Genomic DNA, 27,704 nt, shown 5'->3' with positions numbered 1-27,704 from the left:
TCTGTGATTTTAAATAATGTTGGCTTGCTTCTTTACTCAAGAGCTATTTATTGGTAATTTAATGATCTCATATTTAGCAAATTCTTGTTGAGAATCTAGTACATGCCAAGCACGGTACTAAATAAATAGGCATACAGCAAATCAGTTTTTGGGACCTGCTGTTCTTGGGCCCAAGGGAACCCAGAGGGCTAGGAGTCCCCTTCAGGTGGCTGATGACCCAAGTGGGAGGGACGACCCATGGAGCTATTGCATGTCATCAGTGGACGCCCTCCCACTTCCTCCTCTTCTTTGGCCTCATTTTCCTGGCATCCTCTTTTGTTTCTGAAGTATGAAACTTAAGTCGATTTCCACACACGAGGCCAGCTAAGGAGGTGATGGTGCCGCACATCTCGATGTCAGGAAAGGAAGAGAAAGTGCAGAAGGGGCAAGTTAGGCAGATGCTGTTGACACAGATCACTCTTAGGTGTATAACAGATTGCCATATAGACTCTTGGACTATATGAGCAAAGATTTTTAAATCACCAGACTGAAAGTAATGGAGTCTCAGAGCATTCATGGACTCAGGGGGCCCTCTATTTAATCAGTTACTAGTTTAAAAGCACCTTTAATAACACTGATATCATCATCATCAAATTGCCATCCAACAAGCCTAGCTTCTTGCAGAAAAGTTAACTTAGATAACACATGGCCAAGTTTTCTGACCAATGCTGCATCGGGTAAAAATCTTTCTGTACTGAAGTCAAAAAACACTAATTGCTTTAGATTTTCAAATGCACCCAGGAAGGGACGCCATCCATCACTGCTCACACAGTTTCCTGCCAAATCCAGCTGCTGGAAGTTTTTCAGAGGGTTCTTTTCAAAAAATGCACCTGGTAAAAAAATAGAAATTAGTACTTTAGTTAGAAGCAAAACAGTTTTTTAAAAAGAAATGGCGATATTTGGACCAGTGCTTTGCTTTAGAAATTATCTATAGTTAGGGCAGTGATTGTGAACCTGGACCATTGTATTTACAAACCATATTATTCCTAAAGTATAAGGGACTCTGATAAATAGTAATTGGCATTTAATTATCAGTGTTAAGTAAATAATGTAATTATAATTAGTTATAACAAATTTTAAATAATTTATAACTGATTTAACTACTATAATTCATTTATATCAGTCAACCAATATAAATGAATTATATGTTTTCTCCCTTTTTCTGACTCTTCCAGGAAAGGGAGGATTGCTTAAAATTGAGGTGCGAGAGATGCTGTTAAATAAATACTCAGCACTGGTTTTCAAAGCTGGAGTCAGACTCTGGCAATCTTACATCATCTCCTCTCCTGAGAAGCAAACACTACCTGTTGTGCCTTGGGTATGGAATGGTCTAAGTGTAAACTTGAGTAAGTGAACTCATTCAGGATCTCAAGACTTGGGTTTGGGCATGGTGGGGACGGTGTTGGGGATGTTTAACCCTCCCTAGACTTAAGGAATTCCCTCTGTTCCTTACAGAACGAGGCCCTCTAAAGTGCCTCCTCAAAAGGAAGGCGTTCTAGCCATGACCATGAAGTCAAAGATGACTCGCTAAGAAATAGAGGGGTAAAAAGGTAGATTCCTGGGTCTGAGAGACTGTCCAGAGCAAAGCCACCCCACCTGCCCAGATTGCTTGCTTCTGGACAACTGTTAGAGGTCAGCGAAGTAAGCTCTGTCTTCTGTAAGCCTTGGTGGAGCCGGGTCTCTGTTTTGCCAGCTCAGCCTGTGCCCAGCCTACCTCACACATAGGGCCTCACCTTCTCTTCTCTCCCTCCTTCTCATAAGGAGCCCTTACTTGTTCCTTATAGGGAGCTTTCTCCTGTCTCTCTCTCTCACATGTTGTGTTCACATTTTCTGCCTCTGTCTCTTTAAAAACGTTGATTTTAGAGAGAGAGAGAGGGGGAGGAACATCAGTTTGTTGTTCCATTCATTTATGCCTTCATTGGTTGATTCTTGTGTGTGCCCTGACTGGAAATGGAAGCCGTAACCTTGGCATATTGGGACGACCTCTAACTGACTGAGCCACCGGCCAGGTCTCTGTCTTTGCCTCTTCTTTTTTCATGTGCTTCCCAGCTGGGCGTGCGCCAGTCAGAATGCTGGTTGTTAGTGTCTATCAGGCTCCTTCCCCAAAGAGCACCCTCTTTTCTCCTTCTCAACTTTACCACCTAAAAGGAGCTGAAAAAAGAATTTAAAGCCCATTCTGCTCTCAGAGGATGAGCTATTTACACAGGCTATCTACGAAGGTGTATGAATGGTACCAATTTAATAAGAGAGCTTCTCGGACAATCACTGCAGCATGTGCAAGCACAGGAACCGAGAACAAGCAGCATCCCCCAGCCTCCAAGGGCATGCATTGTGTTCACGTAATCCTCAGTGTCTCTGTCATCAGGGTGAGCAGACCGCTCCTGAGGGTAAAGGAATCTGTGACATTTAGAGCTGTGGACTTCACGTGGGCTACAGAGCGAGGAAGTGGCTCGATCCAGATTCCAGGCAGAATCTCAAATGCTCTGGGCAGGAGGATTCTCGCCCTTGAAGGGCTCCTGCCTACTGAACAAAACCCTAGAACCAGAGCTCTTCCAGTCTGTCACCCAGCGAACATTGTTGAGTGTTTGCCTACTATATACCATGGATTGGGCTGGGTGCTAGGGGTACATGGAAAGGACAGACCAGGCCCCTGCCTTAGTGGGCTTACAATATACCATGAGAACATACAGTATGAATTAGACGGGTGCTAGTGCCATGATAGGCCAATTTAGGTCAATTTCTTTCCCTCTCATCCCCTGCAGTGAGATTGTTTCAGAGTCTGTAACGCAGTTAGGTTGTTTTGCATTCTGCATTTTGACCTCGGCATCCCAGATCTCAGTGATCTTTTTACTTTGCGTACATTAAGGTTCGCTCTTTGTGCTGCCAAGTTCTATGGGTTCTGACAGATGCAGTGTCATGTACGCACAATTAGAGTATCATACAGGCTATTTCCACTGCCCTGAAAAGTCCCCTGAGCTGCCTCTGTTTAACCCTAACCCTCCCATCCTCCTAAGCCTCTGGCAACTACTGAGCTTTTTAACTCTCTCAATAGTTTTGCTTTTTCCAGAATGCCATATAAATCGAATCATACATTTTGTAGCATTTTAAGACATGCTTTTTCTCCCACTTAACAATATATATTTAAGTTTCTCCTTGGAAACTTAATGGCTCAATGGCTCATTTCTTTTTCCCACTGAATGATGTACTGCTGCATGATTGCACCACATTCATTCCTCCGTTCGCCGACTGAAGGACATCTCAGTCGCTCCCGGTTTGGGGCAATATTCAGTTACTACGAACATAGGCTTGTGTCTCCGTTTGGATGAGTGAAATTATGTCACTCTTTTTCTTGAACATTCTTGCTTGATTTTATCTATTTTGTTACTCTTTTTATTTCTTTATTTTAAGAAGTTATTTATTTATGTTTAGAGAGAGGAAGGGAGGGAGACAGAGAGGGAGAGAAATATCAATGTGTGAGAGAAACATCAATTGGCTGCCTCTTGTAGGCCCCCAAATCAGGACCTGGCCTGAAACCCAGGCAAGTGCCCTGATTGGGAATCGAACCGGCAACCTTTCGGTTCACAAGCCAGCTGTCAATCCACTGAGCCATACCAGCCAGGGCATTGTTACTCTTTTTAAAGAACTAATTTTAAGCTTTCCTAATCTTTACTTGAGTGTTCTGTTTCACTGAGGTATACAGGCATGCCTCGGAGACATTGCAGGGGTGACTGCAGACTACCGCATCAAAGGGAGTCCTGATCTTTTTGCCAGTGGAGGGTGTTGCCTTCAATTTGTAAAAGACTCAACATCTGTGAAGCTCAATAAACTGATGCACAGTAAATGAGGTACACCTATACTCTTATGTTTATTCTGTTGTGGTTACTCTGTTGTTTTTCTGGCTTCCTAACTTAGAAGCATTAATTTTCAGACTTTCATCTTAATATAAATATTTAAGGCAAGCCCTGCTTTTTTTTATTTGTATTTTTTGCTGCATGCCACAAGTTTTGATATATAGTGTATTCTTACTATTTGGTTCTAAATATTTTTGTTGAAATGTGTTGCTCTGAACTTGCAGTGTATCTACCTGCCAAATTATGTGATCTTTCCCAGTAGCTTGAGTATAGGTACAGAAAAAGTGGAAAATTAAGGCCAATCAAGGCTTGGAGTTTTTCCAGAAGAGCACATCTCAACCATTGCATCTAATTTCATACCTCATATATCCACATCTCATTTTCTTGGTATATCTCATTAGGCAGTCCTTCTGTAACTAGAGTCTGTCTCTCATTACACTTTCTCCATTTCACTACAGCATCCATCACGCGTACCCATCACGAAATGCCACTGCCTAAATTGACTGGTGATGCTGGGGGCCAGGAGAGTTTCATGGGGACTTTAGGAGATGGAGATGGGAAGAGGACAAGGCAATTAACAGGCTGCTGGAGCCTGAATTGGCAGAAAGGGTCAGGCATCTCTTTGAGAATGTGGAAGTGCCAATAAATTGAACTAATCTGCCATTCTGAACTATCACGTCATTCCACCTTTCACAATTGCCCACTCAATAAATCTGTTACAGCCACAATTATACTGGGCCCTTCTTGTAGAAACTAAGGACAAGGACTCCTTTTTCCATTTGAATCACTTGGAGAATAGGGAAAGGAACCGCTGCAGGAGGCAAGATGACAGACGGAGAGACACAGGGGGCCAGAAATTCAGACGCAAGAAGTGACCGTGGAAACTGTAGCCCTATATCTAGGCTGATATGGATTAAGGCAGTGTTTTGTTCTTAGCTGCAGGGTATTAGTGGAAAAGGAAATAAATATAATAGGTTGCACTCAGCGTTTAAATGAAATAAGTTAGCATGAACAGAAAGTAGAGTGTAACTTTACTTTAAAAATGTGTATATGTGTGTTTTAGGTCATGAGATAAAACGTGGGTCATAGTCAAAGAAAAAAGTTTAAGAGACTCTGGACAAGAGGTTTAAATCAAACATCTAGGTTGTACTGGGGGTACCGAACAGGAAGCATAAGGAAAATATTTCACCAAGGAGATAGTTTTAAGTTGGGTCTTACAGGCACTGAAGCAGAAGGTAACGGACATTCCAGGGGGAGTGTGTGTAAAAGGCATTTTCAGGGAACAGCAGGAGGTCCATGAGGATGGAACCTCACGTGGGTGGGGAGGTATGGCAGACATCAGAAGGTACAGAGGAAGGTGAATTTAAGCTCCATTGTGAAGGGTCTTACACATCAAAAGTGGGCAAGTTGTACTTTATTTTGCAGGCTCAGAAAGCTTTTTTAAAAAAGATAACCCTGGTTTCTGGTTTCCCTCAAAGCCCCACAGAGCATACGATTGCAGTACCATTTATTGAGCATATCCAGTGGGTCATTGTTGAACTTGTCCATAGGCATTAGCTCAGGTACTGGTTAGCACAATAACCACTAATATGGTAGGTATTATAATTATCATCATTTGACAGATGAGCAAACTGAGGCTCTGTCTTTAAGTCACTGCAGGTTATTCACGCATCTATCAAGTTCGGGGCAGCGGGGGGGCAGGTCTGTCTAACCAATGCCCGTGACCATTTCATAAACATGGAGCCTCCTGAGGGGCCAACAGCTGTCTCCTCACCCGGCTAGAGACCAAAGGCAGAGGATGCTTGCCTGCCCCTCTTCAGCTTATGCCTCAGGCCCAAGAAGATCGCTTTTTCCACCCTGGGAAGTGGAGGAAATGGCAGGTGGGGGTTGGGGAGCAAAGTCAGCACCTAAACTCTCTCCCCTGCTTCATCAACTCTTCCTCTCTGTCTTATCCCTTTCCCCATTTAGTATGCCAGCCTTATGTCTCTGCTTCTTTATGACACAGGGATAATATTGTTACCATTTATTGGGGATATAATGACAATCCCACAGATTCTTTTTTAGAGACTCTGAGAATAAGCTACTACTATTGAGCAGTTCATTTTTCCTTTTTCTTTTCTTATTTTTACTTGCAACGTAGGGCAGTGCTACAGCTAAATTTCCCAGAGTCAGCTGCCCTCTGTTATGCTTACTTTTATTATTTACATATGGAGGCAATAAGGCACGAGGCAATAAGGCACGAGGCAATTAAAGTCAAATGGCAAGCTACCGCCTCGCTCAGTTCTTTTTCCATTAAACACACTATCTCCTCCCTGTCTGATCTCAAAGGCTAGCCTCAAAAGTAGGTAGATCAGGAAACTACCTACTTAAAGATCTGAAAGATGCTAAAAAGTCTTTACCTAAAAATGCCTCCCCCACGTGTAATTCTAATTCTACACACTCCCCAATAGCCTCTTTGAAACAATGCACCCTTTCCAACTCACTTAAGGTGTGAGGTTCCAGAGGGGGATTACTTATCAGCTACCTAATTAGTCTGTCACGGAAGCCACCTGCCTCCAATATCATGCAGAACTGAGGAGGGGTCTGAAGAATGACACCCAGGATGATATGATTTGATGGGTTAAGGACCAGAACTTATTTAGGGGACTTTATTTAAGATAAGATAAGGAAGATGATCAAAACTGTGAACACTAAAATGGCAATAAATACTAATCTGTCAACAAATGAATCTAAAAACAAACTAAGCAAACAAGAAGAACAAAGACAGAATCATGGATGCAGAGAGCATGTTGAGGGTTGCCAGATGGGAGGGGAGTGTGGGGGAGATGAGTGAAGAGGTGAGGGGATTAAGAAGTACAAACAGGCAGCTACAGAATAGCCATGGGGATGTGAAGTACAGTACAGGAAATGGAGCAGCCTAAGAACTTATTCACAGGACCCATGGACAGGACCAAAGTTGTGGGGATTGCCTGAGGGAGTTGGGGGTGCCGGGTAGGGGGGCAAAGGAGGAAAAATTGGGACAACTGTAATAGCATAATCAGTAAAACATAATTTAAAAATGTGTTTGTATAATGAAAGAGGAGGCAAAAATAAATAAAGGCAGAGACGGGAGGGAGGGAGGGAAGGAAGGAAAAAAAGAGAGCCTTAAGAGCCTTGTTAGGACCCGCTGCTGTTCTCTGAGTTCTGTGCGTGCACCTACCTAGAATTCTCATCTCGGCATCTGCGAGGCGCCAGTTTTTCAGCCCAAGTTTGACGAGTTGCGGGGCCCGCTCCAGCCGTTCCAGCAGCCTGGTCAGACGGACTCGGGCATCACTGCACCAGGGCAGCCTCAGCACACTTAGCTGTTCCAAGACGTGCAGCCTGTCAACTTGAAGGATCAGAGACCAGTTCAAGAGTTGGATCCTTCACAAAATGTAGGAAGGGGATGAAGACATATGGGAGAGAAATGGTCTTTCTCTCTGCAGCCTACTCAATGTGCAATGAGAATTGACTTGTTGGTGTTTTATGGAGAGTGTCCAAAAATGTACAAACATGATGCAGGATAGTTTAATGAAACTGCATAAGCTGACTTCCAACAAACATCAAATCATGGAGAGTCTTGCTTCATTTTCACCAAATTCCTTCCCTTCTGTGTAATTAAATCAAACCTCAGACAGTAAGTAGTAATTTTTTTCTAACATAATCACAATATTGTTGTCATACCTTAAAAATCTTATTACTACTCCTTAAGCAAGTTTGTCTTAAACGGCACCCACTCTCAGACGCTAGTTCCCTAGAAGGAGGCAAGCAGGTGGGAGCCTCAGGTGCAGTGAGCACGTGAAAACTCGTGCCTCGGGGGCCATGTGCGTGTGTTCCGCAAGGACAGGTTAAAAAAGAGCTACATGGCCCTGGCTGGTGTGGCTCAGTGGTTGAGTGCCAGCCTGCGAACCGTAAGGGTCACTAGTTTGATTCTCAGTCAGGGCACATGCCTTGAGTTCAGGTCAGGTCCCCAGTAGGGGGGGGTGTGTAAGAGGCAACCACACATTGATGTTTCTCTCCCTCTCTTTCTCCCTCCCTTCCCTTCTGTCTAAAAATAAGTAAAACAAAATCTTTAAAAAAGAAAAAAAAAGAAAGGGCTACATGACTTCCTTAAGGTGCAGCTAATGAGGCACAATTGTCATTCTTACTCAGTTCACGTAGGGCTTCATTTCCATCCTTTTCCAGGTGATTTTCAGATAAATCAAGAATGCTGAGTTTGGCCAAATTGTGAAGATTCTGAGCTGCAAAACAATTTTTAATCCAAAATAAAAAGACCATCAGGGAACTATATATGCATTTTTAAAGATCCTTATAAGAATTCTGAGCCCTTGTCTTCTTCGTTGATAGAGTACAAGTCATTATTTGATTTGATTAATTAATTTTGATTTGATTAATCCCAAAAGTATCTGGATAGGTTTAACCGCCAACTGCCATGACTATGACCAAATGGACAGATATTTCAAGGTCCTGAGTTCTGACTAATACACTTCAGCACACAGAAAGCCTAGAGCAGCATGAAGTATAATTACGTCACTATGGGAAAGCACTCCGTTTCTCTGAGCCTTAGGGTCTCCATCTTTAAAATGAGGAAGTTGAACTAGATAAACTGGGAGGTTACCTCCAATTCTTAAATGCTCTTATTATGCAGGAAAAACAAAGGAACGAACACCAGATGGGAGGAGCTGTTCTTTGTGTACCCAGGTTTAGATGATTGTGTTAATGTTCCAGTTGTGAGGTTAATAATAACTTAATAAGGACATTAGTCATAAAACGCCATCACTCGAGCTATGAACTGTTCAGCTCTTTTTCTTCATTGCAGATATAGGTATTCTCTTTTCCAAGGTTCAGAATGTTATTTCACTTTTACAAAATGACCTACATTATTAGTACCATTTTTGCTAACTGAAAGGAATCCAAAGAGGATTTTGCTTTTACAAAAAAGGCAAAAAGCAAAAATAGCATTCAACATTTGTTTTGCAGGGAGCCTTATGCATAGGCAGCCAGAGTGGCCCCACCAAGCTCCTTCCTTACAAGGATTCCCTCGAGTGGGATCTACACTCAGCATCTCAGCATCTTGCTGCCAGAGCTTTAAACTGTGTCTGTGAGCATCTGTGCTTTATCTTGATTTATTGTGCGTCTGTTAGCAAGTGTGTCCTAACGTGTAAAAAAAGTATGAGGGAAGTTATTTTGGGGGACTATGCATGCTCAAAATTTTTCCATAAAAATTAATGGTAATTGCTTATTTGCTTAATGCCCTTTTAGTTTATGAAAGGTTTCATAGAAACGCTCTACTTTCTGATAGTGGGAACACCTGCATTTTTCATGGTTGCTTAATGTAGTGGAAGTTTTCCCTATCAAGGCTGATTAGAGACCCGGCTGATGTGGCGCAGTGGTTGGGTGTTGTCCCGCAAACCAGAAGGGTTCAATTTTCGGTCAAGGCACATGCCTGGGTTGCAGGCCATGTCTCCAGTGCGAGAAGCAAACAATCACACATCAATGTTTCTCTCCCTCCCTATCTCTAAAAATAAATAAAAAAAATGTTTAAAGACCGATTAGAAAAATCTCCTTTAAAAAATTAGTCAAGTTTTGCGTGAATACATACTCTTGTTATATTAGCTATTGTTATTTTTTATCAATCTTATGAATCCTTTTCTTAGAGTAAATATCTTCTGCAGTTTGGTGCTTTAATATAAAAAAAACCTACAGCACTCCTCTTAAAAAGGGGACAGTTGCTATTGTTAGTTGTGGCGCCATCTCTTCCCAGTGGCAGGTAGAGAAGTAAAGGAGTGTTCTCACCATTCTCTTGCTCCCGGTGCTTCTCTTGCCCCTTCTAATCATGGGTTTCTCTAGCTTTTGGTTCATGTTAGCATATGAGTAATCTCAGTAATTCTTACAGACTCCCAGCAGTTTTATATTCTGTTTTTAAAAGGGCTGCACCATTTTTCCCTGAAACCTAAATTTACAAAACATCTGAATTGAACATATTGAACTTTGCAGTAATGTGCAAAGGGGTTTTTTTTTTTCATACTTCTTTTCATGCACACTCTTTAGAAACTCAAAAGACTCAACTCCTGTATTAATGCACAGTAACTCTATCTTAACAGGGCAATTGGTAAGAACTGGAAGCCTGAGAACATCTGAGAAAACCGCTCTCCCGCTGCTTCTCTATCATCTATTTATCCATTTATCCAAATATTTTTTAAAGCAGTTATTATACAACAGGACATGTTTCAAGCACCTACTTCTTATTTCTACCTCTTCATCTTCTCTAAAAATTATAACATATTCAATTATTCTGAAGTTCTCTATTATCCATCTGGAATACATTTTCATTCTAATCATGCAGAAGATCATTAAAAGCAGACTAGGTATTACTTAGAAGTCTGTATTATCTTTTCCAGTTTCTCTAAAAATTAAATTTCTGCTTGAGAGCCTTAGCACGCATTACTCTAGGTGCATCCCATGCTCTCCCACACTGTTCTCGGTCAACGCAACGACAGTTACCTAGGGTTTTCACAGCATTTGCCGACAGGCAGCAGGAGATTAGTTGGATTTCTTCCAGGTCACGGGGTTCAGCTGACAGAGACTTTACTATGTAATCCATCCCCTCCCCAATGTCAGACAAGCGGGTCAAATGAAGTAAACACACATTCTTCAGGTTTGCCAGACCTTCCGCTGCAAAAAGATCGAAAGGAAATGCATGAGGATACCAAGTGAGGCTGATTCAACTATAGACTAGTGGACTAAAAAGGCAATGAACAACTGCACAGAGCCCTTGCCATGCTCTTTCTGTGGAGACCTTGAGTCATTAAAAGTCTAAGAGAGTAGTTTTCCTTTCAGCTAGCACTTACTGATCTCCTGAGCCATACAAAGATCACTTATGTTGAGGTCCTTCTCTTCACAACATGCGAAAAACCATAGTAAATGTGTAGTATTTTAATGGGTATCGATGTATACCTTTACCATAACGTTTTTCATAGAAATACCTTCTGAGTAAGCATTGTCTCTTTAAACCCCTCAAAAATCTTAGAAGAGGTGAAGGCTGAATTCAGAGGGGCAGCGTGGGGGCTTCAGCTCCTTGGTGTGCTGCTCGTCACTGTTCACAGCCTCAAGTGCCCTGCTTGTGTCTGCATGGTAGGGGCCTGCCCGATGCTCTACAACAAAGGCCATGCACAGTGCAGCTTGCTCAGCCAGGAGCAAGATGTATCTTACATCAACAGTACAACTGAACACATTCTAAAATGTCCCTTGGATTGACTGGCGTACCTTTGTGTCATTAAAGTAATTCTTTACCTTGGTGGTACTCTAACCTAAAGAAAAGAAATGTATACTGGTTTATTAGTAGCTACCTTGCAGAACTTTGGGAAGGTTGCTGACAATGTATGTAATGTACTTAGTGTGATGCCTGGCGCAAAGTAAGTGAGTATCAATTGTTGTCTTGGGAGTACACATAGCTCGGAGGTTGTGAACATGAGCTCTGCGGTCAGTTTGATTCCTGGATTCTGTACGTCGTGATGGTATAAACGTGGGCAAGTTGTCCAGCCTCTTAGCTGTGGTTGCGGGGATACTTACACCTATGTACCGGGACTGTTGTGAGGACTGAGTGAGACGTGTGTGGGAGTGCCTGATACCGTGTCTGACCTGTTGCACAGCAGCTCTTTGAGGAACAATGAGTTTGCACTGGGTTAGTCAAGTCCAGACTTTCATTCTTTAATAACAGAACCAGGTTTTCTCAGGTAGGTGTTTTTCTACCCTTGCTACCAATGGGTGAGGACTCGGGCAAGTCAATAAACTATTCTAGGTTCCAGCGGCAATAAAATGAAAGAGTTAAACTAGATGTTCTTAGGCTCCTTCAAGCTCTGTTACTCTGTGTAACTTGGAGGCATACCAAAAATGGCTGCTGAACACTGAGTTGATTTGATTATTCTCATGTAGGCTACACAATGAAAACAGGTCAGTCATTTATTAATGACAGGGTAGGGTTCTCTTTAGACAAGCAGAATAAAAAAGAACAAGGCTGGGGAGCATTTAACTGAGGTGTCAAACAGGGCAGGGAAGGGGCCAATAAAATAAAGAGAAAAAAATCTTTTCCTCCCCCAAAAACTGTTGAAAAACAGCTTCAACAGGAAACCTCCCTGTCCTGACAGGCAAATCGTGTGTTCTGCTCATTTTTGAAGTTTTCTTGATCCACATTTATTCTTGTTCCATTGCTTTTTTGATGTTCTAGTTCATTATAAAACCACCATATAAACTTTTTCATATTGCTCACATGCTTTAAATATAAATATAGCCAATAATTTATGAAGTTTTACTGAATTATGAAACCATAGTTTAAACATTTACTCTGTCTCTAAACTTTAAATACGGGCCAAGTCAACTAGCCAGGAAGGTAAAACATATCATGGCTTCTATTCTCAAAAGGGTTACAATATAGTTATATACAATTTACATAAAATGGTGCGGACGGATTGGAATGGGAATGGAGAAAATGTCTAGGAAAACCAGTGTAGTCACAAATGCATAAAGGCATCCTTGCCTTGAACAGGCACAGCCAGTGTCAAAGAGCCTTGAGTTCGTTGTCCTTATCATCAAACTGATATTCATTTAAAAATTAGAAAAAATCTCACCTAGTTGTATAGCATCTTCCTCATTCATCTTAATGTTATCCAGTATAAGCTTCACGAGGTTCTTCAAATTACCCAAGCTGTCCGTCAGACCACCTGCCAAAGGGAAAGAAATTGGACTGTGTTCGGTGTCATTTACTGAATTTCTATTACCAATTAAAATATTTTAATTGTCATTGTGGGCAAGAAGTGCTCATGAAATTGACATAAAAATGTATGGTTTTTGGTCAGAAATGGGCATCTTCCTTCCTTAGCTAAAAGCACGTTCTCCAAACATAATGGAACTAGACTGGAAAGCAATAACAGAAAGGTAATAGGAAAATACCCAAACACTTGGAAATGAAACAACACACTTCTAAATAAGCATGGATCAAATAGGAAGTCTCAGTGAAAATTTGACTTGAAAAATATAGAAATAAAAATATAATATCAAAGTCTGCAACTAACATACTACTTAGAGGGAGACTTATAATATTGAATTCTTATATTAGAAATAAGGAAAAGTATCAGATCAATAATTTAAGCTTACTATTTAAGAAACTAGAGAAAGAAGAGCAAAATAAATCCAATGTAAGAAGAAGGGAGAAATTAAGAAAGATCAGAGCAGAAATCAATGAAAATTTGAAAGCAGATAAACAGTAGGAAAAAAACAGTTTAAAAAGTTATATCTTTGAAAAGATCAATAATGTTGATAAATTTCTAGCAAGACTGACAAAAAAAGAACACATCACCAATATCAGAAATGAAAGAACATGTCACTACAAAGACTGCAGATGTCAAAATGATAGAGAATAACATAAACAAACATGCACGCATAAATTTGACAGCATAGATAAAATTTCCCAATTTCTTGAAAACCGCAAACTACTAAACCTCACCCAACATGACATAGGTAACTCAAATAGTCCTATAAAACTATTAAGAAAATTGAATTGTAGTTTAAAATTTTCTAAAAATGAAATTGGCAGGCACAGATAATTTAACTTGCAAATTCTACTAAATAATCAAAGAAGAAATAACACCAATTCTATAAATCACTCCTACAAAATAGAGGAAGGGGGATAAATGGTAATGGAAAATATAATAAAATGTTAAAAAGAAAAATACATAAAATAAAAAAAAGAAGTAGAAGGAAAAATTCCCAACTTATTTTGTGAAGTTCCATTAACCAATATGAAACCGAGACCAAGAGAATAAAACAAAAGGAAATTTCAGATCAACGCAGGGTATCACTCATGAGTACAGAAGCAAAAATCTTCAGTAAAATATTACCAAGGAATCCAGCTATGTATAAAAAGAATATTGTATTGCCACCAAATTGCCTTCATACAGAGAACATAGGGCTATTTCAATATTTGAAAATCAATTCATATAATTTACTATATTCACAGCCTAAAGAAGAAAAACTACATGATCATACAAATTGATGCAGAAAAAAATTCGACACAATCCAACACCTATTCATGATAAAAATTCTCAGTAACCTCTGAATAGAAGGAAAAGTCCTCATTTTGGTGAAAGCATCTACAGAAAACTACAGGTAACATTGTACTTAGTGGGAAGTCTGAATGCCTTCCCACTGACGTCAGGAACAAGGCCGGGTGTACACTCTCACTTCTCGTAGTCAGTACTGCACTGCAAGTCGCATCAGTGCAATAGGAAAGAAGGTGAAATAAAAGAAATACAAATTGTAAAGGAAGAAACAAAACTGTTCCTTTTGGAGGAAACATGATTGTCTATGATAAAACATCTACCAAAACAACAACAACAAAAACAACTAAACCCTCCTAGCATAAGTGAGTTTAGCAAAGGTGTTGCATACAAGATCAACACATAAAAGTCAATCATATTTCTCTATAGTAGTAATAATAGTTGGCTACCAAATTTTTTTAAAATAGCATTTATAAGAACTCCAAACAAATGAAAAGTTAAGTATAAACCTAATAAAATATATACAGGATTGACATGATGAAAACTACAAAATGATAATAAAAGAAATCAACAAAGACCTAAATAAATGGAAGGAGAAACCATGCATATGGATTGAAAGATTCAACATAACATAGATATCAGTTCTCCCTAATTAGGTCTATAAATTTAATGCAATTCCAACCAAGATCCCAGGAAGAGTTTTGATGATACAAACAATGTGATTCTAAAATTGATATGGGAAGGCAAAGAAACTGTGGTATAAAAAAGAATTTTGAAAAAGAAGAAAAAAATTTGGAGAAATAACACCACCTAATTTTACAACTTAACTATAAAACTACAGCTACTAAGTATTAAACTATATTATAGCTGTATTAAAACTATACATCTACTAAGGTAATGTGGTATTGGCAAGGGATAGATGGAGTCTTGGCAAATGATAGGTCAATAGAGAATAGAGTCCAGAAATACACCACACAATTGTAGCCAAATGATTTTGGACAAAGGTACAAAGGCAATTCTAACACAAAAGAATAGCCATTTCAATAAATAGAAAACTGGATATCCACATGCAAGAAAAATAAACCTTGATATAAACTTCACATCTTGTATAAATGTTAACTCAAAATGGATCACAGGTCTAAATTTAAAGCATAAAACTTTAAAATGAAAAGATGGGATATAATCTTCATGACCTGGGGTTAGGCATGACACCAAAAACCTGATTAACAAAAGAAAGAGTGGACTGCAACAAAATTTAAAACTTTTGTTCTGTGAAAAACACTGTTAAGAGAATGAAAAGACTAGCTAAAAATTGGGAGGAAATATTTTCAAATCACTTGTGATTTGAATGACAAAGGACTTGTATCCAGAATACATAAAAAACACTTAAAACTCAACATTAAGAAAACAGATAACCGCCCTGGCTGGTGTAGCTCAGTGGATTGAGCGCGGGCTGGGAACCAAAATGTCCCAGGTTCGATTCCCAGCTAGGGTACATTCCTGGGTTGCAGGCCATAACCCCCAGCAACCGCACATTGATGTTTCTCTCTCTCTCTCTCTCTCCCTCTCCCCCTCCCTTCCCTCCCTAAAAATAAATAAATGAAATCTTAAAAAAAAAAAAGAAAACAGATAACCTAACTGAAAGATGGGTGAAAGCTTGAACAGACACTCCACCAAATAGGATATATAGTTGGCAAACTATCACACACAAAGTTTTCAACCTTATCAGCAACCGTGATGGAATATCACCATGTACAGAATTCTGATTGCTCCACATCCTCATCAGCATTAATATGGTCTGTTTTGTCTTTATTGTAGAATGACAAAAATAGAAAAGTAGAGAATACCAAGTGCTAATGAGAATGCAGAGCAGCTAAAGCTCTCATATATTGCTCCTGGCTATGTAAAATGGTATAAGCTAGAAAATAGTTGAGAAGTTTCTCTAAAAGTTGAACAAACACTTGCCATATAGCTCAGCAATCCCAAGTTAACTGAAAGCTTATTTTCACACAAAAACCTGCATAGGAATGCTTATAGTAGCTTCATTCATAATTGCCCAAACTAGAAATAACTTACATGGTGATTGGATAAACTGTGGTATATCCATACAATGGAATACTATTCAGAAATAAAAGGGGATGAACTGGGAGGATTCTGAAGAGACCTGGAGCGCAAGAGTAAAACCAACCTTGGGTATAAATGATGGGGAAGTGGATTTTAGCCATAAGAAAGAATAAGCACTGATTATAAACTCAAATGTCAATAAGGGCCAGGGAGATAACGTTGTTATAAGAGGTACAGCAGGTGGGCTCCATGCCTAACTGGGGATTCTGTGTCTTCTCCAAAGAGCATTGGAGCAGATCATGAGGCTCTAACAAATAGTTACCAAATGGGGACCTGGGCCCTCAGTTGTCAAATTGACAATTTTCAAGAGAGTGAAGAATTTGTATTTTCACACGATACCTCCTACTTTCAAAATGCTGGCAACAACCCCTTCAGGAAGAAGAGTCACAGATAGCAGATGGGAGGGGTAAGGACATTTTTCACTGTAGATTGTTTTATAATTCATGTGACCATATTACTCAAAATTAAATTAATTTTTTAAAAATTAAGAATAAAATCTTGGAAGACATTAAAAAGAAAATTCTAAACACTGTACAGGCCAATTCAGCACACTAGGTGACCAGTACGCATGATCATTACAAAGGAATAAGCCGTCAAGAGGAGACGGTGAGCTTCCTGACACAGAAGGTAGTCTAATAACGTCTGGGTGACTCTCTAGAATCTCATAAAAGGGATTCCTGCACTGAGTAGGAGGTTGCAAAAATTGTCTGCACAAAAGATTTTAGATTCTTAAGTCACAGAAAATTTCTTCCTCGGGTGACAAGTGCGGCAGAGCACAATGGGAAATCACTTGTGAATGAAAAATAATCTTAGATTACAGTCAAGTAGGGTGAGGCTCCTGCCAGCCACAGCTGCATACCGCATAGCAGCTCCTGCTCCTGGGACCCGGGCTGATCCCCACAGGTAGAGCAGATGCTCATCTTTAGTGTTACTTTGAATTAGGGGAAAACTCACCTTTACCCAAGAGGACTGTCCCTGCATGTACGCGCCTGAAGTCTGACATTCATGTTAAACAAAATCTGTTCCCCAAATCCTTTTGCAAAATAAACAATACTTGGGGTAGGGATGTGGCTAAGTCTGTTGTGCAATTTCCTAGATAAGGATCTAATAACACAATTAGTCACTAGCTCCTGCAGGTGATCAGTTTACAGACTGGATTTCCTCCCAGACTCAAAGGGAGGAAGGGGAGCCACTGGCAGGGAAGCGGTGGATTCTGGGTGGAGATGGAGATGCAGAAGGAGGGGAGAGTTCGCTGAAGGTGAGCCCGACCACTATACAGGGTGGGGTAAAAATAGGTTCATAGTTGTGAGAACGTGAAACACATACACACACACGCAAACACACACTATGCTATATAAACAGTATAGCTATTCAATCAAACCATATAGCCTCAGCTCTGGAAATCCTCCCTACGGCCTCCCAATCTGACAGCCTTCCCCCAACATGGATCCCCTTCTATCCCTCCCACCTCCCTCCCAATTCCTGACAACTGGTAGAAACTATTAGGAAATTTAAAGCAAAACTATGTGATCTCTAATATTCCATGGTACTTAGCCAGGTTCAATTACAGCTCGCTGATGTTTACAATACCTGGCAGCCGTTGGGTCTGTAGGTTGTGAATACTCAAGGTTTTCAGGTTGGTCACTGAAGTGATGTGTTGCTCATCTTCTAGGGTGAGGGGACTGGCTTCCACGGCGAGGGAATGAATGTTCTCACAGGTGCTGAGGACCGAACTGAGGCTTCCAGCCATGCCCGCACATCTCTTGATGGACAGTCTGAGGCTTGCAGCAGAGCTGAATATCTTTCCCAGATGCTTGATATCTTGCTGATTTAACTTGCTGAAATCCCGGAGTGTGACCTCCAGAGTCTTGAACTCCTGCTTCCAGTTGAAGAACAAAGACACAGCCCTTCTGGGAATGTAGGTTCCGGAGGACTCTTCCTTGTGGGCCCCACTCGTGTCCTCTGTGGTCTTGTCCCACGAAGTCGTGGCTCCCCCATAGAAGTCCAGTTTAATGAAGTCCAGAGCACTCGCACAATTAGGCAAGTGTTCAAAGAAGTCAAATAAGTAATCAGGGATGTTCTCTGAGTTGATATATAAGCTTTTACCATGAAAGAAAGCTTCAAATTCTTCACTCAGGTCTGATTTGGATATACTCTCATGAAATAAATTGATGCCACACTCTGTAAAGGAATTGATGTTCATGGCTTTCTGAATTTTTTGCACAGTAGTGTTTTTCACATTTTGCATAGAGTCCTGCCTCCAGAGAGGCCTCTTGGTGACAGGAAGCCCGAGGAGGCTGCCATGTTGGTATACAGCTGCAAGGTGTTTCAGAACGGTCTTGGTGGCTTCGGCAGATGAGCCACACGTGTACAGGAGCAGGTTACTATACTTGGATGTAATGTCTGAAATGAAAACCATTTTCTGCAAATGACCGTTCCCTTTAGCCACCTCCTCTGGCTCCCGAGACACCAATAAGCTGCTGAGTCTGCGTCCTGCTACGTACTCCTGGAATGATTTATGAAAGAATTTATACATTGGCTTGAACCGTTGAGCTGTGTATTTGCAGAGGAGTCCAGTTGTCAGCAGGACATCCTCATTCACACTGGACATGTCCTTTGGTTCAAAATTAAACCTGTGGTTGAACACGCCCTCCAGAGCTAGGTCTCCACAGTGGTTTAAGCTCCGAGTGAAGTCATTTGCAGCAAACCCTTTGCGTCTGTGCCTGTTTTTATGTATCAGCAGGTCATAGAAGGTACAGAACAGTGTTGTTTGTGTGTGAGAGTGGAACTCACTTTCTCCCATTTGGATTACACAAGTGATGACCACAAAGAGTGGGGTCTTCATCAGATTCCTCAAGCACCTGGATTTCTGAATCTGGAGCACCAAGCCTTCTGCAAGCTCCGTTATCAGCACCTCCCGAATGAGAGCCTGGGCACTTGCCTCTGTCATATCCCCTACCTCGGCAATCAGGGCACCAAACTGCCTGATGTGCCTCAGGCACTCAGTGGTGGTGGTGACCATGACCATATTCTTGAAGCGGTGGTTTTCCCTTATCAGAGCTTCGATTTCAGGGCAGTTCTGGGCCTTGAATTCATTGTAGCCATCAAGGAGAAAAAGAACCCTCTGGCGTAGCTTCAACAGCATGGCCATAAACGTCTGCATTTTGATTGTGTCAGGTATATCCAAAAGCTGATCACACAGGGTTTCAAAGAGCCCACCCTGGGCCCTGCTCAGACGGAGAAAGAAGACTAATTTGAACTTGGTGAGAGCCCTGCACTCTCCAGAGGCCCAGAGCATGGCAATTCGCTGTAGCAGCGTGGACTTCCCTTTGCCTGATTCCCCTTCAATGATGCAGGGGCTCTGCAGAGTGTCCAGCAGACCACACAGGGTCAGCTGCTCCAGACGGTGATGGTGCTGGTCCTTCCTCCACAGAACAGGTTCTGTGAAGGTTCTTTTTAAATTAAAAATAATGTCAATATCTTCACCCAGGGGATAGAAGTTCAGAAAAGGCGGGGAGTGGTATAAATCTTTTAAATTCTGAGCCAAATCATCTAAGTCTTCTTCTGACATCTGATGAAAAAGACCTGTTAGGGAAGAGGTGAAGTTAAAGAGGACCCCGTTCTGCATTTGCCCAGAACCTAGAGTTCAGGGCAATGAAGGGGGAGTGGCGCTGAGACTCTCCCATTGGTGATTTTAATTTCCTTCCCCAGTTCTTGCTAATACAAGGGCTTCCAAATACTTACTCCTGCTTTTCCCTGCCACCCTTTCCCCTCCCTCCCCTTTTGCCTTCTGTTTCCTCCTTTCCACCACCCAATCTTGTAGCAGCTGATTGGGAATGGGAGGAGCCTGTGTTTTGGTTAAGAAAAATGCATGAGAATAATGGGGAGATGGCTGAGAACGATGGTTAGGGGTAACTTACAACAGATCAAAACTTAACTTTGATTAAAATCTGTCATGAAATAATTTACCAATTTTAAGAAATGACAACTAAATGAATATTTCATGGAAAGCAGAATCATGCTTCTGGGGTCAGTCAGCCTCTCTTTACCATGGTGCTTGGATCATGGAATAGGTCATCAGCTGGGCCCCTCATCAGACTAAGGAATGTGAAGGTCCACTGCTGCATGGACTTGCTTGTTAGGTGCCTTCATTGTCCAGTTTGACTCTGAGGCGAGAATAATCTAAACCATCTATTCCCTGACCCTGGAGTTACCTATTGGTTTCACCATCAAGCCATCTAATGGGAGTGTTCTTCTGAGAATGCCTGGGCTTTTCCTGACCATGGACAAAGTTCACCTCCCAGTGGTATGAAGAGGGAGGAGAGCAGAGCCTCTGTCCTGAGCGTTATGGACCTTCATCATGGTTTCGTCTATTTCTGGAACAGATACAAGCAAATCGATACTTACTTTGTCCATTCAAGTCCTGAAACAGAGGATAGTTCCACGTTTCAAGGGATTTAAGAAAGAGGTTACAGGATTCTGCACCCTTCTTCAAAATCATGTGAATGATCCCTCTCGCAGCGTCCTGCTCGACCTTCTCGCAGTAAATGACGTTTACTTCTTCAAAATTCAGAACATTCCACGCAAAGAGCTCATCTACAACTTGCTTTATAACAGTCATTCCCATCCTTTGAATGAGAGCTTGACTGTTCTCCTTAATGAAATTCACTGAGGAGATGAGGAAATATATACATATTTACTCACATATCTAAAATATGAGTGTCATGTTGCCAGAGCATTAGGGTCACAAATTTTTTCCTTTAAAGCCATTTTGAGTTACAGAGATGGCAAATGCTTGAATTCCAGGCCTTCAAGAAAAGCTCTGCAAAGCGCCTTATCCCTAACCCCTTGGTGAGCAAGATGGTTCTTCTTTGGTAATGAAGTAAGGTGAGCAGTCTTATTCCTTCCCCAGTATAAGCAGGTCTACAGTGAGGTCACAGTGGGTGCTAGAGTAATGAGACGGGCCTGAGATCTGCCTGTTGGTACCATCTGTGTAACCTTGGCAAGTTGCCAAGCCTCTTTGAGGCCACTTCAGAACCATGCTGCTAAATGTTGCGCCCATTGGCCCTCTGGGGGTAAAGGCCCTAGTCTGTAGCACTTACAAGCCCCCATGTTATAAATGTTCTCACCAGTGCTGATTTCAAGCTAATCATGTACGTCAATTGGGTAACAAAAGTCATGAAAATGCAACACTGACGTTTCACAAAACAGTAAGAACCAGCTCCAGTACAGTGCTGGTTCCTTACCTGTACAGTAGTGTTGAGAACAGTTATTTAACTTACAAAGTTGTTATGAGAATTCATGTGTGGTATCTCATACAAAGTAATAGTTCAAGACATATTAGCCACTATTTGCAGGCATTATTCAGCTGTCACCACTCAAAGGAGTAGCATATTTTTTTATTTATTTGCTTTTAGAGAGAGGGGAAGGGAAGGAGAAAGATCAATGTGTAGAGATACAGTGATCATATGCCTCTTGCGTACCCCAACTGGGGACCTGACCTGGCCTGTAATCCAAGCGTATGCCTGACTGGGAGTCGAACTGGTGACCTTTCGTATTGCAGGATGGCACTCAGTCCACTGAGCCACACCAGCCAAGGCAAGAGTAGCATATTTTATCTCCCATAGAATTTGGTCTTCTCTGAAGAGGATCACTGCAAAACAGTTGTCTGTATCCACTTCAAGTACGCTCACCTCTTGTAGTGCCTGGGGAAGCTCTGGCATTTCAGTGCCTGGCTCTCCAAGTTCTACCTCTCAAACCCCGACCACACTGTAGCCAGGGAGTCTGTGACAGCTCAGTGGAATATCTGCCCGGTGTTTCACTCTGAGACACTATCTGCACTAGTTTCCCCCCTGAGCTAGGCTGCTCCCGGTTTTCAAATCTTTCTTGACTCACCCAAGTGAACATGCCCCTCCCGAAGGACCTGAGGCCTCTCTGGCTCGCAGGCCGGCACTCAATCCACTGAACCACACCAGCCAGGGCACCCCTCTGGTCTAAAATGCACCATCAGGCACTCCGACCCTGAAGATCACGCCCCAGCTTGCCTTCATCTCTGTCCAAATCTCTCCTACTAACCTCAGCAGGAACGTTACCACACCCCTGTCTCTGTCCTGTCAGCGAGACTCACCCCTCTGCCTCTGAGCTCTCATCCTTCGTACAGGAGTGATGTCTAAGTCTGGGTCTAGTCACAATCTTCATCTTACAGCTGAAGAAACGTCACCTCAGGAAGGCCTGGAGACCTCCACAAGGTTACAAGACTAGCCTTTTCGAGGCTACCTTTCTTCAGCTGTAAAATTAAGACATTGACTTTACTATATAAAAAGCTCATGAAAAATATTGAATAAAGTCACCTATACTAAAATGATTTAAAACTTGAAAAGAGTACTGCTATATAACTGTCAGATGTTCTTTTTACTAACCATGGTGTATCTTCCCGTGTGTGGACTACCACATTCCTCTCTCATTAAGTAGTTAGGTGAACACAATGCTGCTGGTTCATTCATTCATTCTTTCTTTCATTCATTATTTATTCTAATCAGAACATCTCTTTGTCTATACCAGCACTGTACAGTAGAATTTTCTGAAATGATAAACATGCTCTATATTTCTATAAACATGAAAAACATGTTTAACCAATAATGATATCGATGCTCTTTAATGATAACGATATTGATGATATTTAATAAACATGCTCTATATCCAATAGAGTAGGCATTAGCCACACATGGCTTACTGAGCACTTAAAATGTGGTTAGTGTGCCTGTGCAACTGGATTTTAAATGTTATTTAATTTTTACTTATTTAAATTCATATTTTGTCCTGGCTGGTGTGGCTCCGTGGATTGAATGCCAACCTGCAAACCAAAGCATCGCTAGTTCGATTCCCGGTCAGGGCACATGCCTGGGTTGCAGGCCAGGTTCCCTGTAAGGGTCGTGTGAGCAGCAACCACACATTGATGTTTCTCCCCTCTTTCTCCTTCCCTTCCCTTCTCTCTAAAAACAAATAAATAAAATCTTTAAAAATTTTACATTTCAATAGACATGTGGCTAGTGGACACTGCATTGGATGACACAGGTCTATACCCAGTAATCAAAGAATTACATTTTGGTTGCCATTTAGATTATACCATGTTGCTTCACAATGCACTTGACAGGTATAGCTCTCCGCTATCTGGCTGGGAGGATATGGCTAATAAGTGATGGCAGGGAACCAATATTTAAAACAGACACTTCATAGCTCTTTGTGTAAATCCTATCCTACCTGTGGGTCTGCCTTTTATCATTGGCTGCCATGTTTATAACTGAATTCTCAAAACAGCCTAAGAATATTTATTGGGAATTCTACATATAACTGGTCAGGGGAATGCATGAATTGATTTTCCATTCATTATCATAAATATTTGATAGCATATGAAATACCCAGACAGATTTTATTTCTAGCATACTTACTTGTTCTGAATAAAAGCTTTCCACCTTTCTATAGTTGAATAGTCGGTATTATCTCCAAATGGACAGGTCAAAGATGATCCTAATACTGGCTTTTTCTTTCTGCAAAACTGCTCCTCATTCTGTAAAACTAACAGACAGAGCCAGAAACTATCAGGCAGCAACCATGGGCACTTTTGTACTAATTCTTTTTTATTTGTTTCCATACACAGTAAGGACACACTTTACATAATAGTCAACTTGTGGGTTTTTAAAATTTTCTTTTTTTATTTATTGATTTTAGAAAGAGAGAGGAAGAGGAGAGAGAGAAGGGAAAAGAGGCAGAGAGAGGGGGAGAGAGAGAGATGAATGTCTATTTGTGGTTCCATTTATCTATGCATTCATTGGTTGACTACTGTATGTGCCCTGACTGAGGATGGCACCCTCAACTTTGGGGAATGGGGATGACCCTCTAACCAACTGGGCTACCGGGCCAGGGCTAAAATGTATTTCTCATTGTGAGTTGAGGTCAATAAAAGTTTGAAGGTCAGCGTTCTAGGGTAACCCCAGAGGAGGAATATTTAATTCTGCTTGGAAGAAGTGACTTTTGTGTTGTCCTTGGAGGAAATCAAAGCTTGCCTCCAGTGAAGGGGCAGTAAAGGGGAAATACTGTTTCTAAGCAGAGGAAGCAGCACAGGAAAGGAGACAGAGGGAAGGAGCTTGAAAACCAAGACCGGGACAGCACATGAGTGTAGTAAGCAAGGGCCTACTCTGGTGTCAGGACTGAGTTCAAACACCAGCTCTATCACTGACAAGCTGAGAGTCTTTGCCTCATACCCAGAAAGTACTCAGTAAATAGTGCATACTATAGTTTTTTTTCTTTCCTTTCTACTTCCCCTAAAAAGGAGTGTGTGAGAGGAATCATTGCTCCACTGACTGGGTCAGAGTTCAAGAGAGAACAGAGAAAGGAAGATAGAGGAAGGATGTAAGTTCCTCATATTCACTTGTGAGCAGAATAAACTAGTCCCGGAGTTGGCCATGCAGTCACTGTGTCCACTCAAATAATTCACTAAAATCGCTACCTGTACCATCAGGCAGGAATCTCAGCTGATTCTGAAAATGCTAAAACTTCACGTTCATTTTGGCTACAGGTAGTATTTTTCCTACTCACAGAAAGTCTGTGTCCAGGTCAGAGAACTAAATCAAAGATAATTAACTAGTTATTAATTGTTCTTGAGAATAGAATCAACCCATAATCTAAATGCAGTCCACTCTCAGTGCCTCACTGGTGCAAAGGGCAGGGCTGTGACCAGTTTGCTCCCCAGGACCATGGCTCTGGCTCTGACCACCTCACCCCTTAACCAAGCTGTTCAGTGAATAATTGAATTGCATGGAAGAAGTCCTTTTCCTACATTTGTACTGTGGAAAATAATATTTGGAACTATAATAATTCTAAATATGGACATTTCATTCCAAACGTTTACTTGTGCTCTTCAGAGGACTGACGTTTCTCAGGAGCTAAATAACCCATTGTGGATTCACCCCACAGCTTATAGATGAAATGAAGGCAAAGTCATAGATAGCAAGAACAGAGAGGCAGCGCACAGAAGTGTGTCTGAGCTTTGACATTACAGTCCTGAATTCAGATCCTCACTCTACAGTTTATTCCATGGGTAGCCTTCCCTTACAGAGTCTTGCTTTCTTTATCTGAGACACTGACATGAATAATGCCCCTCTCCTCAGACTGTTGTGAGGGTTAAATGGGAAAGTGGTTGGGATGGAGAGGGTCCGTCAGTGCTATCTACATTTCTTTTTAGTAAAAAGGCTCTGGACTAGAATGTTCTTAGATTTTCAACAGTCTCCAGAAATCTCACATATTACTGTTAATATTAGTGTTGGGGGTGGAATTGTGGTTCCCACAAATCTGCTGAGGCCCTAACTCCCTCAGGACGTGGCTGTACGTGGAGATCTGACCTTAAAGAGGTAAGTAGGTTAAAATGAGGCTATTAGGGTGAGCCCTCATGCAATCTGACTGCGCTGCCCTTAACAAGACCATGAGATCTGTACACACAGAGACCGCAGAGGTGCAAGCTCAGAGCAGAGATGGAGCGAAGGCAGACATCTGCAAGCCGAGGACGGAGGCTTCAGGAGAAACCAGACCTGTCGGCATGTTGGTCCCCAGTCTGTAGCATTTTGTTAAGGCAGCCTGCACAGACTAAAACAATTAGTATTATAGAAGTGTGCTGAACTAGTAAGAGAACAGGAGACCAATTGCAATCCACTTCTGTAGACCTGAAGCATGTCAGTTAACCCCTCTTCACCAGATTTTCCACTCATCTAAACTAGGGTCTAAGGATTAATTGAGATAAAGTATATAAAGACTCTATTAACAATAGGTGTCCTATAACAGTGGGTTCCTTCATTTCTCTCCAGATCAGTGATTTTCAACCTTTTTTATCTCATGGCACACATAAGCTAATTACTAAAATTCTGCAGCATGCCAAAAAATATATTTCTTAACAATCTGAAAAAGTAGGTGTAATTTTGGTTGATTTACAGAAAATAATAATAGTAACTACCTACCCTTTTTGCTCCAAAATGACTTTTAAAAAAAATCAGGTGCCTATGCTTATATATAAGGATTTCTGGTACCAAGAATTAACCAATCAGATGCAAAGTTATTATGCAACGTGACGAATAAGATGCAACTCTATTATATGATCTATATAGTTGTGGTTCAAAACAGGACATTTACACCGGATGAATATTGTTGTGTTGGCTGTTGTTACTTTTTTAATTTAACCTAAGGGAAAAGAGGTCAGTGCCCCTGACTAAATAGTCAGGTATTGCATGTTTTAAAACTTCTTGCATGATTGGGTGACCTGAATAGTACCCCTAGGTCCTTTTAGCTCACCTTCTGTGATTCTAACAACGGTTTTAGGAACAAAAGTAGGTTTCCTTCCTATAAACCCAAAAAGTATTTTCAGAGCTTTTTCCCTCACTTTGCCTCATAGTAAACATAAATGCACCCTTCTGACTTACTGTATATTTACACATCAGTTCCAAGCAACCTCATGAAAGCCCACCAGGCCAGACTAACCACCCATAGAAGTTTTCCTGCAGGCAAATCCAGACATGCAAAACCACAGTCTTCAGTATTAAGGCTTTTATACCCCCAGACACAACCTTTAAATAAATGTAAACCCAAATTTTAGTATTCAGTTCCAAAACCCATTTAAAACCCAATTTTCTCTCCCCATAGTACCTGGTTGAACAATCCAGTTGCCCTGTTCTTGGTGAAGCAGATGCCTTTAAAATAAAGTTTCTTTTTATATGCTTTCAGTTTCATGTGTGAAGCCCCGTGTCCTGTGGATTTGGGGTCTCCATGTTCTGTGGCCAGGGATTGCAAAGGCAAACACTGGCAATTCCTCTCTCTCTCTCTCTCTATCTCTCTCTCTATCTCTTTCCCCCCAAAGCATAGTAAGAATGATTTAGAAACAAATACTACTGTTCAGAAAGGGGAAATGACTGTAAGTGGAAGTAGCCAAAGAAGTGAAACCTGAGACTTAAAGATGCAAGAGCTAGAAATTTAAATTAGAAAAGGAATCAGTCACTCATTTGTTCATGACATACAAATTTTATTGTTACTGGCTTATTTATTCCACAGCTTAAAATGAAGCCCAGTGTTCTGAACATTTAATTTGCCTTAATTGTTATGGTAGAGAGAGACAGAGACAGAGTCAGAGAGAGAGAGACAGACAGACAGACAGAGAGAATGAGCTGGTTTGGTTGGCTAAAGCACACTGTTGCTGCAGTCAAAACCATGCTTACCGTCTGTACTTTGGGTCACAGAAGACTTCTAGCAAATGCAAACTCTCTGCCACCAGGGTCCTGGGCAAAGTTAGCACAGAGCAAATGGATCACCGCTGTCAGTTCACTCCCCTGTCAACACACAGGCCATTCTCCTGAATACAAAGAACTGCAGCCTCCTGCCAGCAAAACAGTCAAAGCTTGTAGTCACGAACTCCAGGAAGCCAGTTTCCCTTAAGCTTTGGAAATGGAGAAATCTGGCAGGGCGTGTCAAACCTTTTGGCATCTTTGGGCCACACAGGAAAAAGAAGAGTTGTCTTGGGCCACACATTAAATAAACAAACACTAACAAAAACTTATAGCACACAAAAAGTTTTAAGTAA

At 41.3% G+C, this 27,704-nt stretch overlaps 1 protein-coding gene across 4 annotated transcripts; it reads right to left on the bottom strand.

The window, feature by feature from the left end:
• Positions 1–23: 23 nt before the first annotated feature.
• Positions 24–27,704, bottom strand: NLRC4 (NLR family CARD domain containing 4). 4 transcript variants are annotated; one of them, XM_045827688.1, is made up of 9 exons: positions 27,343–27,704; positions 23,536–23,662; positions 20,495–20,755; positions 17,678–19,672; positions 12,536–12,628; positions 10,413–10,583; positions 8,057–8,149; positions 7,090–7,257; positions 25–869 (listed from the first exon to the last, which is right to left on the bottom strand). In XM_045827688.1, coding segments are annotated over exons 2-9 (3,075 nt in total). In that variant the 5' UTR covers positions 23,537–23,662; positions 27,343–27,704; the 3' UTR covers positions 25–576. The 4 variants fall into 4 exon arrangements, with proteins under 4 accessions (XP_045683645.1, XP_045683644.1, XP_045683643.1 ...); XM_045827687.1 differs by lacking the exon at positions 27,343–27,704 and adding an exon at positions 26,777–26,976; XM_045827690.1 differs by lacking the exons at positions 20,495–20,755; positions 27,343–27,704 and adding exons at positions 20,302–20,463; positions 26,777–26,976.

The sequence above is a fragment of the Phyllostomus hastatus genome, unplaced genomic scaffold (genome assembly GCF_019186645.2).
Source record: "Phyllostomus hastatus isolate PE091 unplaced genomic scaffold, TTU_PhHast_1.1 phas_scaffold_78, whole genome shotgun sequence".
NCBI lineage: Eukaryota > Metazoa > Chordata > Mammalia > Chiroptera > Phyllostomidae > Phyllostomus > Phyllostomus hastatus.
This window is presented reverse-complemented; position numbering and strand designations above follow the sequence as displayed.

Excerpts from the sequence above, each read along its gene's own strand:
- NLRC4 (XM_045827688.1), bottom strand. Across the intron at positions 10,584-12,535 it reads GGAAGATGCTATACAACTAG|CGGAAGGTCTGGCAAACCTG; the intron begins GTGAGATTTTTT and ends ATCTTTTTGCAG. Across the intron at positions 870-7,089 it reads TGCCGAGATGAGAATTCTAG|GTGCATTTTTTGAAAAGAAC; the intron begins GTAGGTGCACGC and ends TTTTTTTACCAG.